The sequence below is a fragment of the Triplophysa rosa genome, unplaced genomic scaffold, assembly GCF_024868665.1.
Source record: "Triplophysa rosa unplaced genomic scaffold, Trosa_1v2 scaffold373_ERROPOS61749, whole genome shotgun sequence".
Taxonomy (NCBI): domain Eukaryota; kingdom Metazoa; phylum Chordata; class Actinopteri; order Cypriniformes; family Nemacheilidae; genus Triplophysa; species Triplophysa rosa.
Genome location: NW_026634377.1, coordinates 47,844 through 61,749, shown reverse-complemented (window position 1 = coordinate 61,749; position 13,906 = coordinate 47,844). Strand labels below are relative to the sequence as shown.

The window sequence follows — 13,906 nt, the reverse complement described above, 5'->3', positions numbered from 1 at the left end:
ACCTTGGCATGTTTTTTTTTTACAAAAAAATATTGAGAATCACTATTTAAATCTACTTCCGGTACTGATCAAGTAGTGACATCGCGAGAGGGGGGAGTTTGTTGCGCTACACAGAATTAATCAATTAAATGATGCCTCACTAAATCAATACATACAGAACTATACAGTACATAATACATTTAAGCTTTTCTTTATTCAGTATTTATCGGAATCAATACATTAAACAATATAGTACATAATACATTTAAGCTTTTCTTTTTCAGTATTTATCATTTAAGGAGTTTTTTGTTGATGTCTGTGTTTCTTAAGGATGTCTGTTGTCGTCCGGGCAACAGTCGTCACTTTCGTTTCGCGTCAGTGTGTCTCAGTGTCTGCATACTCTTTAGCTCTGCAATCAAAAACACTTAACTATTAGGGCATACAATATGTAGGCGAATTGGGACACAGCAAATGTGTTTCGCAACTCCGTTGAAACGTTGTCATGACAAATTCTGTTCCCGTTTGAATTGTGTCCGCTTAGGACCCAAATTAGTAGGTAGTTGTAATGCCTGATGACAAAGTTGTTATGTCCTGGGCGGGACAGTCTTTGGCCCTGGGGGTTTCCCAGGGATCGGCTTGGCTGCCGGACTGGAGGCCGGAACTGGCTTGACGCCGGCTGGAAGGCCGGCTGGACCGTGCTTGATGGCTGCAGACTCGGCGGTGCGGAGAGGGAGGGAGAAGAGTCACGGGGGAACGGACCGTCCAGTGCATCCGGCTACCAGTCCGGTGCAGCCGGCATCCAGTCCGGTGCGGCCGGCGCCCAGTCCGGTGATCCAGCCGGCGTCCAGTCCGGTGGTGCTACCGATGTCCTGTCCAGTGTCCAGTCCGGTGCAGCTGGCGTCCAGTCTTGTGTCCAGTCTTGTGTCCAGTCATGTGTCCAGTCTTGTGTCCAGTCCGGTGATCCAGCCGGCGTCCAGTCCGGTGATCCAGCCGGCGTCCAGTCCGGTGATCCAGCCGGCGTCCAGTCCGGTGATCCAGCCGGCGTCTCAGCCGGTGATCCAGCCGGCGTCCCAGCCGGGGATCCAGCCGGCATCAAGCCCTGCCCAGCCGGCCTTCCAGCCGGCGTCAAGCCCTGCCCAGCCGGCCTTCCAGCCGGCGTCAAGCCCTGCCCAGCCGGCCTTCCAGCCGGCGTCAAGCCCTGTCCAGCCGGCCTTCCAGCCGGCGTCAAGCACGGTCCAGCCGGCCTTCCAGTTGGCGTCAAGCCAGTTCCGGCCTCCAGTCCGGCAGCCAAGCCGATCCCTGGGAAACCCCCAGGGCCAAAGACTGTCCCCCCCAGGACTCCCCCTAAGTCCCCCAGGACTTCGCGCCCTCGAGCGCAGCCGGGGACTGGGACTGTTCCCCCTTCTCCCCTCCCCCATGGACTGCCTCCCATGAGCCAGTGTTTGGCCCCCTCCCCCCCTCCCTGGTTTGTTATTTTTAAGTCACCCCAATCCCTTAGTCTTGTTGTCTTGTCTGCCCCTTGTCTTGTTCACCATGTTTGTCTGGTTTTTTTCACTGTCTCAGTCGGTCTTGTCTCGTCCGTCTACCCCTTGGTGTGCACCTGGAGGTGCGCATTAAAGGGGGGGCTTCTGTCATGGCTCTGCTTCATTTAGTCATGTTTTTCTTGGTCCTGTATCAGAGTCATGACAAAGCCTTTGGTTATGTGTGGAGAGAAACATATTATTGTCCTTTTGACAATAATATACGTTCTCTCCAGTGTCTCGTCTCTGTTCCCGCCATCTCGTTTCCTCGTTAACTTTCCCTGAGTGTTTCATTACCCACACCTTCCCCTTGCTAATTATCCTTTGTCTGTCTTCCCTATATAATACCCTCATGTTTCATTGTCCTGTGTCGGTCATTGCGTGTGTATGTGCTGCGTTTAGTGTCCTGATGGTCCCTGTGTTGCCAGAGTCTATTGTTGCTGTTTTATCCTGTTGTAGTAAGTGTTTAGTTTAGTCTATGTCTAGTGTTGTTTAGTTTAGTGTTTAGTTAGTTTACGTCCCTTTTACTTATTATTATCCTGTTCTTGTTTATACCCCATCGTGGGTTTTTGTTTTGTCTTTTGTTTATTTAACAAAATAAAGTCTTGTCTGTTAACCCCTTCACTGCCGCTGCCTGCGCTTGGGTTCTTGCATGCCAGCCGTGACATCCTCAGTATTTGACAGACTATGTGTCTGATGTTGATTCTGATGACTAGATTCTAACCCATGTTGTTTATTGTTACAGGGTGTGTAATGTACCACAAACTGACACAGAAGCTATGAGTTCAGACAAATCCCTTGTTTGGGCTAATGCCATGAAAGAAGAAATGGACTCTCTTAAGGAGAATGACACATTTCCCTTAACTATGCTACCAGAGGTTAAACATGCAGTGGGGGGTAGATGGGTTCATGCCATCAAAAACAATGCAACAATGACGATGGAGGAGACAAAGGGCAGAGAGAAGGTTTTTTAGTATTTTGTTCATTTAATATCAGGGAATTTGTCTTTGGTTTATTGTTATTGTGTATTTATTTCAATAACAGTTATTTTCTTATAGTATGTAATATCCATCTTATTCGTTTTTATTTATAAAACTGTTAAATATTAGCAGGTTTGTCATAGTAGGCCTACTGTTTTATTGTTTATGGATTATTTGTTAAGAATAAAAATGAGCAAACATTTTGAGCTTAATTTTGTGAAAATAAAGTGTAAGATCTAATGTTATACATCAAAAATGTTGTGAAAAGTTTATTAGTTGGTGGAGAAAATATTCATCCTTCAATACAAATAGCATATTTGTTTACGACATTTAGAACATTCTGAGTGCTGCAAAAGCTCAGAGAAGATTTCCTTTATCCAGTGATCTCATAACGTTGCGTTTAATTGAAACGGGTGAAACATAGCAAAGGGCGCTACTGCTGTATAGACTGTAAAGTACTTCTAATCACTTATAAAGGATTAAACGGTTTAGCTCCCGCTTATCTAACAGAGCTTCTATCACGCTTCAACCCATCACGCTCTCTAAGATCTCAAAACTCCAAACTTTTGATAACACCTAGAATAACTAAATCCACCAAAGGGGGTAGAGCTTTCTCATACGTAGCACCTAAACTCTGGAATAGCCTTCCCGATACTATTCGAGGGTCAGACACACTCTCCCAATTTAAATCTAGATTAAAGACACATCTTTTCAGCCAAGCATGCATGATGCATACCAGTATTATCTCTTGTTTAAAAGTATTAAAAGTATTTAAATTATTCTCTCTCTGCCCTCCTCCCCTACCTCAGGGTGCCCGTCCTGAGGTAACCACATGCCGGCTCAAGTACGACCACCTCGTGCCATCCTCCTCCGAGATCCTGTGGACTTGACTGATCATCCTGGCTCCAGCCTAGGCAATCTCCATCAACAACCAAAAGCAAAGATTGCACTACTTGTTACTTTAATAATACTCACTTTTTGTTTGTTTGTTTTGCTCTTCTGTGCAATGCAACATTGTATAAAGCACTATATAAATCAAATTGAATAGAATAGAATTGAACTTTGTTTTTAGTTTTGATATAACGTTTACACATTTGTAATTTTCGTTTTTTAATTTTATTATTAGTTTTGCAATTTGTTGTTTTGTTTTTTTCACTTCTCATAAAATAAATAAACAATACAATAAACCTTGTGCTAGCTAAGTAATTAGCAGTACATCCAAGAAAAATCTGCTACAAATGTGTATAATTATTTCTTTATTTATATTCGAATTAAGCAACAGAACACTTTTTTTGTAAAAAAAAAAGAAAACATTGTAATATAAATTAAATGAAAAAATATATTTAAAATATACAGTAATTTGTTTCAAAGATTTATGAAACGGGATTATAGTTAGCAAAGCCCAGGACATGAAATCTGTCATCATGTTTTAATAATTTAGCAATAAATAAAATTAATTTACAAAAAGTACATCTTAATGTCATAGCTGGTAGTTCTAAACGGTGTTAGGATAGTATCTAGTATAAGGATGAATGGCTGCAGTGGAGTCAGTGGTGTATGTTTGTCCGTTCAGAAGAAAGTAAGGGTAGCTAATGGCTGGAAGCGTGTTGGGTACAGGGAAACGTGAGAGAGAATGAGGTGCCACAAAATTTGCATTCAGAGGGAAGTTTGGTAAACTAAACGGCTGTGCCGTGGCTAAAGAGAAGCGGTTTGCTTGTTCTTTTGAGGGCATAGGACAATGAGATGCAGTGCTAGTTTGTTGATGTTTAACACTCCGGAATCGTGGGCGTGAAACAAACGAATCTGCTTGTGAAGTTGTTTGGGGAGCCAACATTAAAGGCCACTTCTGCTCCCTGACCGCCTGAACTCTCCGTACGTCTGATAAAGAGGTCCTCTGGTCAGCGTGTGATGAACTTACTCGTCTTCTAGTGAGAAAAGACTTGATTTCAGAGTGTACGTGAGATGTTGAAGGTGCGTTCCAGGTGTTCATCATTCCCCAATGCACTGAAGTGTTGTTTTGATGAGGTGTGTTGTATGGGGTTGAGTTTCCAGCGTGGGCTGATGGAGTTTGGTACAGTGGGTTGGCACCATTATCATTCATGGTACGTGGTGTTATGCCTGGATGAGTTTCCCTGATGATGTTGAAGAATATTTATAAACAACAAATTTAGGATTTCGAGACAGCAAAGTAACACTGGTAAATGTGTGCCAAAATACCACAACATTGGAGAAATAAATATTAACATTACATCCTGAAGAAAACTCTCACCTTCTTTTACACATTGAATAATCCGCCTCCCTTCCAGAATTTACGGTCTAGATGAAAGAAAACAAGATATAAAAACAACAGGAAAGATTTCATTTTTCAAGTTTCATTTTCTCTTACCAAATGCAACCATTAGAGCAGCACTTTTTTACAGTCTTGTTCTACATGTATGTTCTATGTACTTGCTCTGTACCTGTGTAATTACTAGTGTATTACATACTGTAAAATTAAGTGCTGCCATTGTTTTATTTTTTTGTGCACTCAAACAAAGCAAAGAAAACGTCACCTGTAGAACGTTGGATTGAGAGGGTTCGTGTTTCTGGGAAGCATCCGTTTGTTTTTCCGCTGACTTCTCTGCTCCGTTCATAGACAGACGGGGTTGCTGCACTTTATTCACAAGAGTGACACCAGACTCGGTCACCCCGAATATAATTTGAGGATTTGAATTCTTATACATTTTGAGGACTTCATTCGACACCCCTTGACCCACGTCTTGCCATATGAGGATCTTAGAGGCATCATAAAGAAGGTGCTCAGTCCCAAACCATGACACTTTGGTAAGGGTTTCTTTGCACGACCTTATAAAAAAGGCTTTTTCTTGCAGGTATCTGCACGTGATGGATAGATGCTCTGCTTTGCCCACATCAAATGTCCCTGGCAACTGATCTGATGGTGTTTCAACAAAAGTCATTATAACTTTGTGCACATTTTCTAAACTTTCCAAACTGTCTCCGAAATTGATCATAGCAGTCAACGGTACGGACAAAAAGAAGTATTTGACATCGTGTGGATTCCTGACAGCAGCTTCTATTTCGAACACCTCACGCTTGCTTTTCAGATACATGTAGTAAGACGCATCAGGGTTCACGAGTAACTGCTGGTATATTCTGGAAACATGTGTCATGTAGTACTCCTGCAGTTTAGCGTAGCCCTCCTGTGCCAACATCTTCTGGAAAGAGGTAAACAATGACGACTGCTGCTGAAACCCAACCTCCCCCTTATACAGTTCACCGTAAAGAGAAGGATCGTACCAAAGCAAACTCCGAAATGTAGGCTTGTTTTTCAGAAAGTTCATTTTATTTTCTACAAACTGCCATGCTTCCATCATCATCTGCAACTCCAGGTAAGAATTGACCGCTTCGTACTTAAGATCTACATGTGCAGGCGGATGGTCTAAATATTGCTCTACGATGAGATTCCTTGAAACAAAAGATTGATTGAATGAAACGATCTGATCTCGTTCGAATTTTAAGATGAACTGCTGCAGCATGTTCTTGCATTTAGATTGCAGAGATCCCAGTTCAGCTAAAGAGCTTGTTTGATCGGCCATTTTAAGAGTGTTCGAAATGTCGTTGACACTCAAGTCACTGGAGACAAATGAACTGCTGACATCGCCGTCATCAACGATTTCTCGATTCGTGTGCGGCTTGTGTTCGCCGTTCCCACACGTGTCCACTGGGTCTTGGGAGCAGATGATTGAACTTGTAGATTCTTTACTTTGCATGAATTGTGGTTTGGCTTCATTACTGAGGGAGATTTCTGTGAGAGCTGCTGTCCCGTTGTTCACCGAGGGTTGAGGACTTGTTTCTTTGACCGTGTCAAGAGCGCTGGTACTGTCAGGACTCACACTAGGACACGAGCTCCACCTTGCTCTCTTTGATTTATTCCTGCTGGTTCGTTTGGCTTGAGAAGATCTGCCTCTCTTGGATTCAGCAGGCACTAGTAAATACACATCATGCCCGGTTTGAGCTTCATCGTTAGGCCTGCTCCTGTATTGGCCTTTATCAGCTAACTGCTGTTTATGAGCTGTGCTGTCAAGAGTTATCCACACCACCGGTTTGTCCCTCAGACCTTCATTCGCTGCTTCTTGTTTCTTGACGCTGGACTCAAATTTGGTCAAATAATCTCTCAATTTAGAAATGAGCTGTGTTTCTGGAGAGTCAACATCATAGTTTTGGTTTTGTTCTGGTCTGTAAAAATGACAGTTTTCATTTATCATGGCGGCGCTTGCATGTTTGGTATCTGAAACTTTAACATCAAGCAAACTTGTGTTGATGCTGTTTGGGTGTTCTGGAGCCATCTCACATTGGCCACTCAAAGAAGAATTTTCATCAGTAAGATCTGGAATGTTATTTGAAGTACATTTCCAAGCCTGTTTAGTGCAGTGCTGTAAATCTGATGGACCCTCTTCTATCAACACTTCCATTTGGCTGTTCGTCTCTGTATCAATAGCCCAAGCACCACTCTTTGCGTTGGTAGATGACTGATTGTTATTTGGGATATTTATTTCACAAGTTTCTATATAATCCACTTCACTATCACACATCACTTTGGATTTTGGAGTTAGGAGTGTCATCGGCTGACTGAATGAACTCAGGCTCTCAGAAGCTTTCACATCTTCTGACAATTTCTCTGAATTGAGTTCCACTCTACATAATGGATCTGGTGTCATGTGTGATGTCACTTCCTGTAACACACTTTTTTCCTCTGTAAATGTACACGCATAGTCTTGGCTTATGTCTTCATTGCTATCATGTTTGATTAAAGAGGTCTTATTTTCATTTGCAGTGTCTTTAACCTGCTCGACTTTGTTCACTATTACTGGAATTGGGTTGACAGTAATATCATCTGTTGGCTTGTTCGTGTTAGTACAGAATGAATCTAACAAAAGTGGTTCTACAGGTTTTGTTTCTTCCTCTTTGGTCTCAGAACTGGTCTTGAATCCAGGCAATGGTATGAGGTCATTGATTGGACTACAAACGTCTTGGAATAGATTTGTAATTGCATTAGCCCCCTGATTAACCTGGATGTGTAACTGTTGTTCGTCACAGGCAGCATCAGATGTGTGGGACATTTTTCTTAAATTGGGGTCTGGTTCCTGATCAGTACTTTCTGGGAGATCTATCTTAGAGGTATGTGATGGGTTGTCTGATGTTGTAGTCCTATGTGCTGCTTCATGGGAACTCTCAGTTGACACCACATTTGAGCAAATCGATTTTTTTACTTTCCAAAAATGCTTCTTCTTGACATATTTTGTCCTCAGAGAGCGACCTAGAGCGAGAGCTGAGGTCTGAGGTTTATTCAAGCTCCTGCATTTGGCATGTAATTTAGTCATATTGTACCTCTTTGCTAGTAGTTTTATCAGTTTAACATTACTGGACCCTGTTTCGTTATATTCCTCCACAAGGGCAGATGCTTTTTTTTGACAGCTTTTGAGTTTTGAAAAGCGTTCGGAGAGAGCAATTGTTCCTGCTGTATGGGCAGGTGTATTGTTGGCTTTTAACGTAACTATGAGATGAGGATCTTTCCAGCACCTCATGCCCCGGGGCTCTGTTTTGCTCTGATCTTTGGTGTCTGTAGGTGTAACTCTAGGTGTAAGGTAAGCTCTGGAAGAGAAAATCTGCACGCCATTTTGGCTTGGAACCAGTTCATCAAGTTGAAGTCTTTGGTACAGTCCAATGTGAGTACTGCTGTTTTCTTGTAATGTTGCCACATTAAGTTCTGGTGATATTGAGTTTGGGAAAAAAGAGCTCCTGTAATTTTGTCCATCCTGTTCTCGCCTCTCTGCCATTGCAGAGTTGGGATTACCGTTTTCTGACATCCCACAGCTAAGGCCTTCAACAAAGCTTGCAATATCCATGGCTGTAATGTTGTCTGCAAACATATTGACTGATTCATGACCCGGTCTTTCAACCAATTCAACCAGACCAGATTCATTTCCAGTGTCCTCTCCTGTACCTGTGGAGGGTTCACTTTGGTGTTTTATGTTTTGATTGCTCTTCTCTCTAAAAGAACAACTTGAAGGTGCATGTTCCTTGAGATAAACGTTTTCATTCATGAGATTGAGATTCAATGATCCTACTTCCAAAAATGGCTTTGAAACCAGACAACCATTGACATGTTGCACATACTCCTGATCCTGCTTGTTCTCTGGTAATATCCCGGCACAATGTTCTGGATCATGTTGATGTTTGCTCTGATTCATGTATGTGTTGTCAGTGTTTCTGCTGTCAACAAAACATGTTGTTTTGGATGAATTATTAGCTTTATTATTTATTGTCTGACTCACATCAGACTGTGACAGCGTAATGTGATTTTCTTGGGGCTGTTTCAGAGATAAACTGGAGGTCTTCTCTGTCTCTACCCCGTTGACGTTTTGATAAAGCAACCCTTTTTTGTACTTCTGATAATAAACCTCGTAGAATTGTATACGGTCTAATAATGTTCGCTTTTGCTCTGGTGACATGTTTTCTAGTGACCAGATTTTGTTGTGCCTCTCTTCCTCATTCAGCCTGAAATATTTTGCATATTTCTGGAACTTCATTTTAAAAAGCTTTATTGATGGCAGTGTTTCTGCTTTTTGCTTTTGCGTATGCACACATATGTTGAGTGAGCATTGTAGGGAACACTCATCATTTGATGGCTCTTTTGGACCGGACTCTGATGTAGCTGTCACAAATCCAGAATTTGCATCTTCGTTTTGGGGGCCATCTTCGTTTCTGGAGGCTGTGCGTAATGTTTCTTCCGCTGAAAAATTGCTCTGTTGGTTTGCTTCTCGTCTAGACAGACGAGGATCCCTCACTGAGCGGGAGGAATATACTATTGTGGAAACTTTATCTATTGGACTTTGAGGTGTTGTGTCACATTTGTCCCATGTTTCTCGCGTGCCAGCAGTGTTTCGTTTGTGATTTGCTTCCTCTCGCAGCAGGTTTTGGGAGACAGTAGTGTGATCTAGCATTGAGTTGTGGCTGATGGGAATGCTTTGCACATCGGCCTTCTGATATACATAGTCGACTCCTGGATTCTGAGTTGTGCCGAAATGTTTATAAGTGATGGTGGCAGTGTCTCCTTTTCCTTTTCTCTGAGCCACAGTACACGCCTGAAAATGGTCGGCTGCATCTCCAAGAGTTAAATAAAGCAGACAATTAGAATTATGGGCAATATTATATACAATGACCTGTATGAACTGTGTTTGAGTAATTGTACAGAGGAACTTGTTTTCTGCTGATCTTACCATGACTTGTAGGTGAGAATGGTAAGTTCAGTGATGTGGTCAGAATGACACTGCTGGCAGGAGCATATGAAACAACAGCGTACGGCAGACACTGCCGGGGTCTTTCGTTGAGCTCCTGGTTTTCATTAAAGTCAAACAGAAAAACCTGGGAATACACAGCTTGTAAGAACTCTATCTGAAGTTCAGATTCAGCTGACTAGAACATTATGAAATGATAGCAACTCACAGAAGAGCCAAGGACTTGCTGGAGAGGAGTATCTCGAGGGGACAGGGCATCTTTCGACATGTGACAGTCAAAGCTGACTACAGGATCCTGACTTTTCTTCCAGGTCAAGTTCGGTGCAATTTTTCTCACCTTTCCATAAAGAACCTGTAGCACAAAAGCACAACGGTCTTCAACATGTGACAATAAGAAAGCTCAGAATTCTGTGAGACACTATGAACAAACCTTGAAAATCAACAGATGTGTTGCACTTGTGCTGGTTGTTGACTTCAATGCCACATCAACATGTCTAAACAAATATACTCCATGTGCTGGCTTTCCAAGGGTGTGTTGGACGGAGCTGCCAACCTTCAGACCATCCTGATACATGTGTGGCATGTCTTGATCTGATGCAACCAAAAAACAGAATCTTTCCTCCATTTCTCTCCCATGTCTTCCCTTGGCACGCATCTCTACCCTGTCATCGACCAAAGGGCATGCAGTCACAGGTGAATAAAACGGTGAACAGGTGAACACATTTATAAATGCTAATTGATATTACAGCTATAACCCTAGAATTAGTTATTGCAGGTCTACTTTTTAAAGAAACTACCTTTTTTCTGAAAACTTTTGAAGAAGCTCGTCATTGTGCACTAAATGAACATCTTTCCAGATCCACGTGTTCGCACGGTCTTTTCTCGTGTCCAACCTGGAATCTCTCAGTTTTGACTGTATGAGAGTGTAATCTCGACTCTCTTCTGGACACCGTTCCAATACAACTGATCCAATAAAAAAGTTAAATGGCACACATCATATCATAAATACTAATAACAATACAAATATTAGTGTAATGTATATTAATAACTATACAAATGTTTGGTAATGTCGATTTGCATTTGGTAAAAACCTTGTCCAGAGGTCCGTTTCTTTCTGGGTATAGTGAAGTTCTTCAGTGCTAGGGTTCCTGTTGTCTGATGTGATGTGGAGACCTCGATCTCCTCCTGCTTTCTTCTCTCCATTGTTCACAAATGATAGTCACCTTGTAATGAGAGTGAACTACTGTGTAAAAACAGGAAAGACAGCACACATTCATGAATCTTTTAGATATATTTATATAATACATGAATATAACAATAACAAGATTAGTGTTGGGTTAGAGTTATATAATAATTAAAGAGCCAGTCAGTGAAATTTAGAGGCATCTTGTGGCGAGGTTGCGAAATTGTCCCTTTCAAAGCATTACGGAGGTATGAGGGCTAAGATGGGATAAGATGTCGTCACGTTTTTGCTTCTTTGCCGAAGGAGATAAAGTATTTATGAAACGCGCTCTGTAGAGCAGTTTGTCCATTTAGGGCTACTGTAGAAACAACATGTAAGGGGTCGCTCTGTATGTAGATAGAAATAGCTCATTCTAAAGTAATAAAAACACAACGCTTCATTATTTAAGGTCTTTATACACCTCTGAACACATAGTTATGTATATTATATTGCATTTCTGTATAGAAAATATGTAATGGATCCTCCTTAAACCTACACACTGGTTTTATATTTTTAGTTTTCATGTCAATTGTAGTTTTTTATTTTATCATTTTTCAGCATTTTATTCTTGTTTTTTTGTATCGCTATATACGGTTAATATATTTTTATTTCAGTTTTAGGATTAGTTTAGTTATTATTTAGATATTGTTGAGATATTCTGTAATTTAGTTATTATTATTCAAACTTACTTTTCCTATTGCTAAGGCAAGGTTTTAAATCATATTTAGGCCTATATTTTAACTAACAGAAAATTTGTATAGTTTAGTTAACGTTAATAGTAGGGCTGTCAAACGATTAATCACGATTAATTGCATACAGAATAAAAGTTTGTGTTTACATAATATATGTCTGTGTACTGTTCATGTTTATTTTGTATTCATAAAAACATACACATACATGCATATATTTAAGAAAAATATAACATTTAAAAATGAATAAACATTTATAATAATACATGTAAATCCTAAATATGTATACATGTATGCATATGTGTTTATAAATACAAAATGAATATGCACCTCACACATACATATATTATGTAAACACAAACTTTTATCCTGGATGCGATTACTCACGATTAATCGATTGACTTGTATGTATGGAGATGCACATCCCTGTCTGTCGGTGATGCAGTTAAAACACATGTCTGTGGTGATCAGTAAAGACATCTGTTATCTGCAGAAGATGGAAACCCCTTCAACCATTTCCTTTTATCACTTACAGACAGTTTTCGGCATAGCTAGTTTAAAACACTAAATATTTCTGACATTCTAAATTGTCTCTAACAAACGGAAAAGCAACTACATTTGACAGGAAAGAAAAACTGTTAAACCATAGACATTATTTTGACCCTTTTTACTCACATTGTAAATGTTGACTGAGTTTATCAGGCTCAGCCATTAAACCCGTGACCCACAGATAACAAAACAGCTCAGAGATTAATAAAGGCAGCATTACCAAACTGACACGTCTCTTTCCTGTGAATAAAGTGAAGTATTTAGAATGAAAAACACCACATGTAGTCCAGATGTTTCTTGTGTTGTATTGCTTACAGACTTCACCTTTGCTTGTGTGTAGGCGTGTTTAGCAAAGGTATTGACAAGGGCGAAACATTCATATTCTTCTATTTTCTTCCATGTGACCGCAGAACCATGAAAGCTACAGAGTTTTATAGAAAAAATAAACCACCTTTACTGTTATAACAGCTTAGCTTTACTGTCTAAAGACCTTACGTATATAAATATATATTTAAAACGCATCGAGTATGACTGTATTTCGGAGATGTATCTAAAATAAGTATTTGCAACCACAATCAAATATACCTTTTGAAAACACAGACAGTAAAATACACTTTTAATCCAGCTTTACCATAAATGTTATGGTAATACAAGTTATGAGTAAAATTGATCCGTTCAGTGTAACTTGTGTAATGTTATGATCTGATAATCACATGACTCCGTCTGAATGACATGTCTGTCTGCTGCTGTTGGTTAAAACGGACGGGGAAAACTCACAATTCATAGTCTATATTAATTTAGCTGCAAAATGTAAAACAAAGTGAACATACAGTAGCCTACACCATGGGAACGAACATCGACCTCACTTTAACTTTACGTACAGCATGTGTTACTCTGAAAACATCAAACAATCTGTAAGTGAACCCAAACAATGAAATATCTATAAACTCTAAAGGTGCCGTAGCCTGTTTTAAACACACATTGGTAGTACTCACCATCACGAGAAATGGCAGTTAAACCTGTCTGTCATGATGTCTTTGCAGGGAACTGTGTGAAGTTTCTCACTTCAGTTTGAGGAACGACAAGTGACATACCAAAAAGGAAATCGCTTGACCTCAAACGCTGAACGGCACAGGCACAGGAAATTACCTAGTACTGTTAACAGCACAGCCTCTTCAGTCCAAACACCATCACATCATGACATCAGTTCACTCTCTCACTTTTCCACTTTTAGTCCTTTTCTACAGACAGGAGTCAATGTTTTAATGCTTTCATTATATATGTATATACTGTTTTCTTACCATATTACATCACTTTATCAATATAAAGTGTTTTCTGTACAGCTAATTCACAACAATGCCAAACAGTGAAAAGCTCTATTGAAATCAATTAGAATTGTATAACTTTAAACTTTTGTTTCATACTTCAGCAAAAAACACAATTCAGTTCGGTTATTTGCAGTGTCCATCATTTGTGCATAAACTTTGGATGATTTAAGCAAGAGCGGAAATGGTTTAACACAGAGGTCATTCTGAGAAAGAGAAGTTTCTATGCACAGCTTTTTTTAAGTGCTTCCTTTTTCTGTGGAGGTGTTTTCAATCTATGACAAGTTTTCTAAAGTACTTAGTCCTGCTGTTATTTAAGCTCTATGATAAAATACATGTATGAT

General features: G+C 40.4%; 1 protein-coding gene across 6 annotated transcripts in view; it reads right to left on the bottom strand.

The window, feature by feature from the left end:
• Nucleotides 1-3,730: 3,730 nt before the first annotated feature.
• Nucleotides 3,731-13,906, bottom strand: part of LOC130550620 (uncharacterized) — a 27,884-nt gene continuing 17,708 nt past the window's right edge. Inside the window, exons 1-10 of one of the 6 annotated variants that reach the window (XM_057328120.1) lie at nucleotides 12,562-12,660; nucleotides 12,458-12,477; nucleotides 10,869-11,020; nucleotides 10,575-10,740; nucleotides 10,208-10,439; nucleotides 9,986-10,129; nucleotides 9,760-9,904; nucleotides 5,032-9,644; nucleotides 4,749-4,795; nucleotides 3,731-4,611 (exon numbers count right to left, since the gene is read on the bottom strand). In XM_057328120.1, coding sequence (XP_057184103.1) covers nucleotides 3,975-4,611; nucleotides 4,749-4,795; nucleotides 5,032-9,644; nucleotides 9,760-9,904; nucleotides 9,986-10,129; nucleotides 10,208-10,439; nucleotides 10,575-10,740; nucleotides 10,869-10,980 — 6,096 coding nt within the window. In that variant the 5' untranslated portion in view covers nucleotides 10,981-11,020; nucleotides 12,458-12,477; nucleotides 12,562-12,660 and the 3' untranslated portion in view covers nucleotides 3,731-3,974. The other 5 variants (XM_057328118.1, XM_057328123.1, XM_057328122.1 and 2 more) reach the window with 5 other exon arrangements.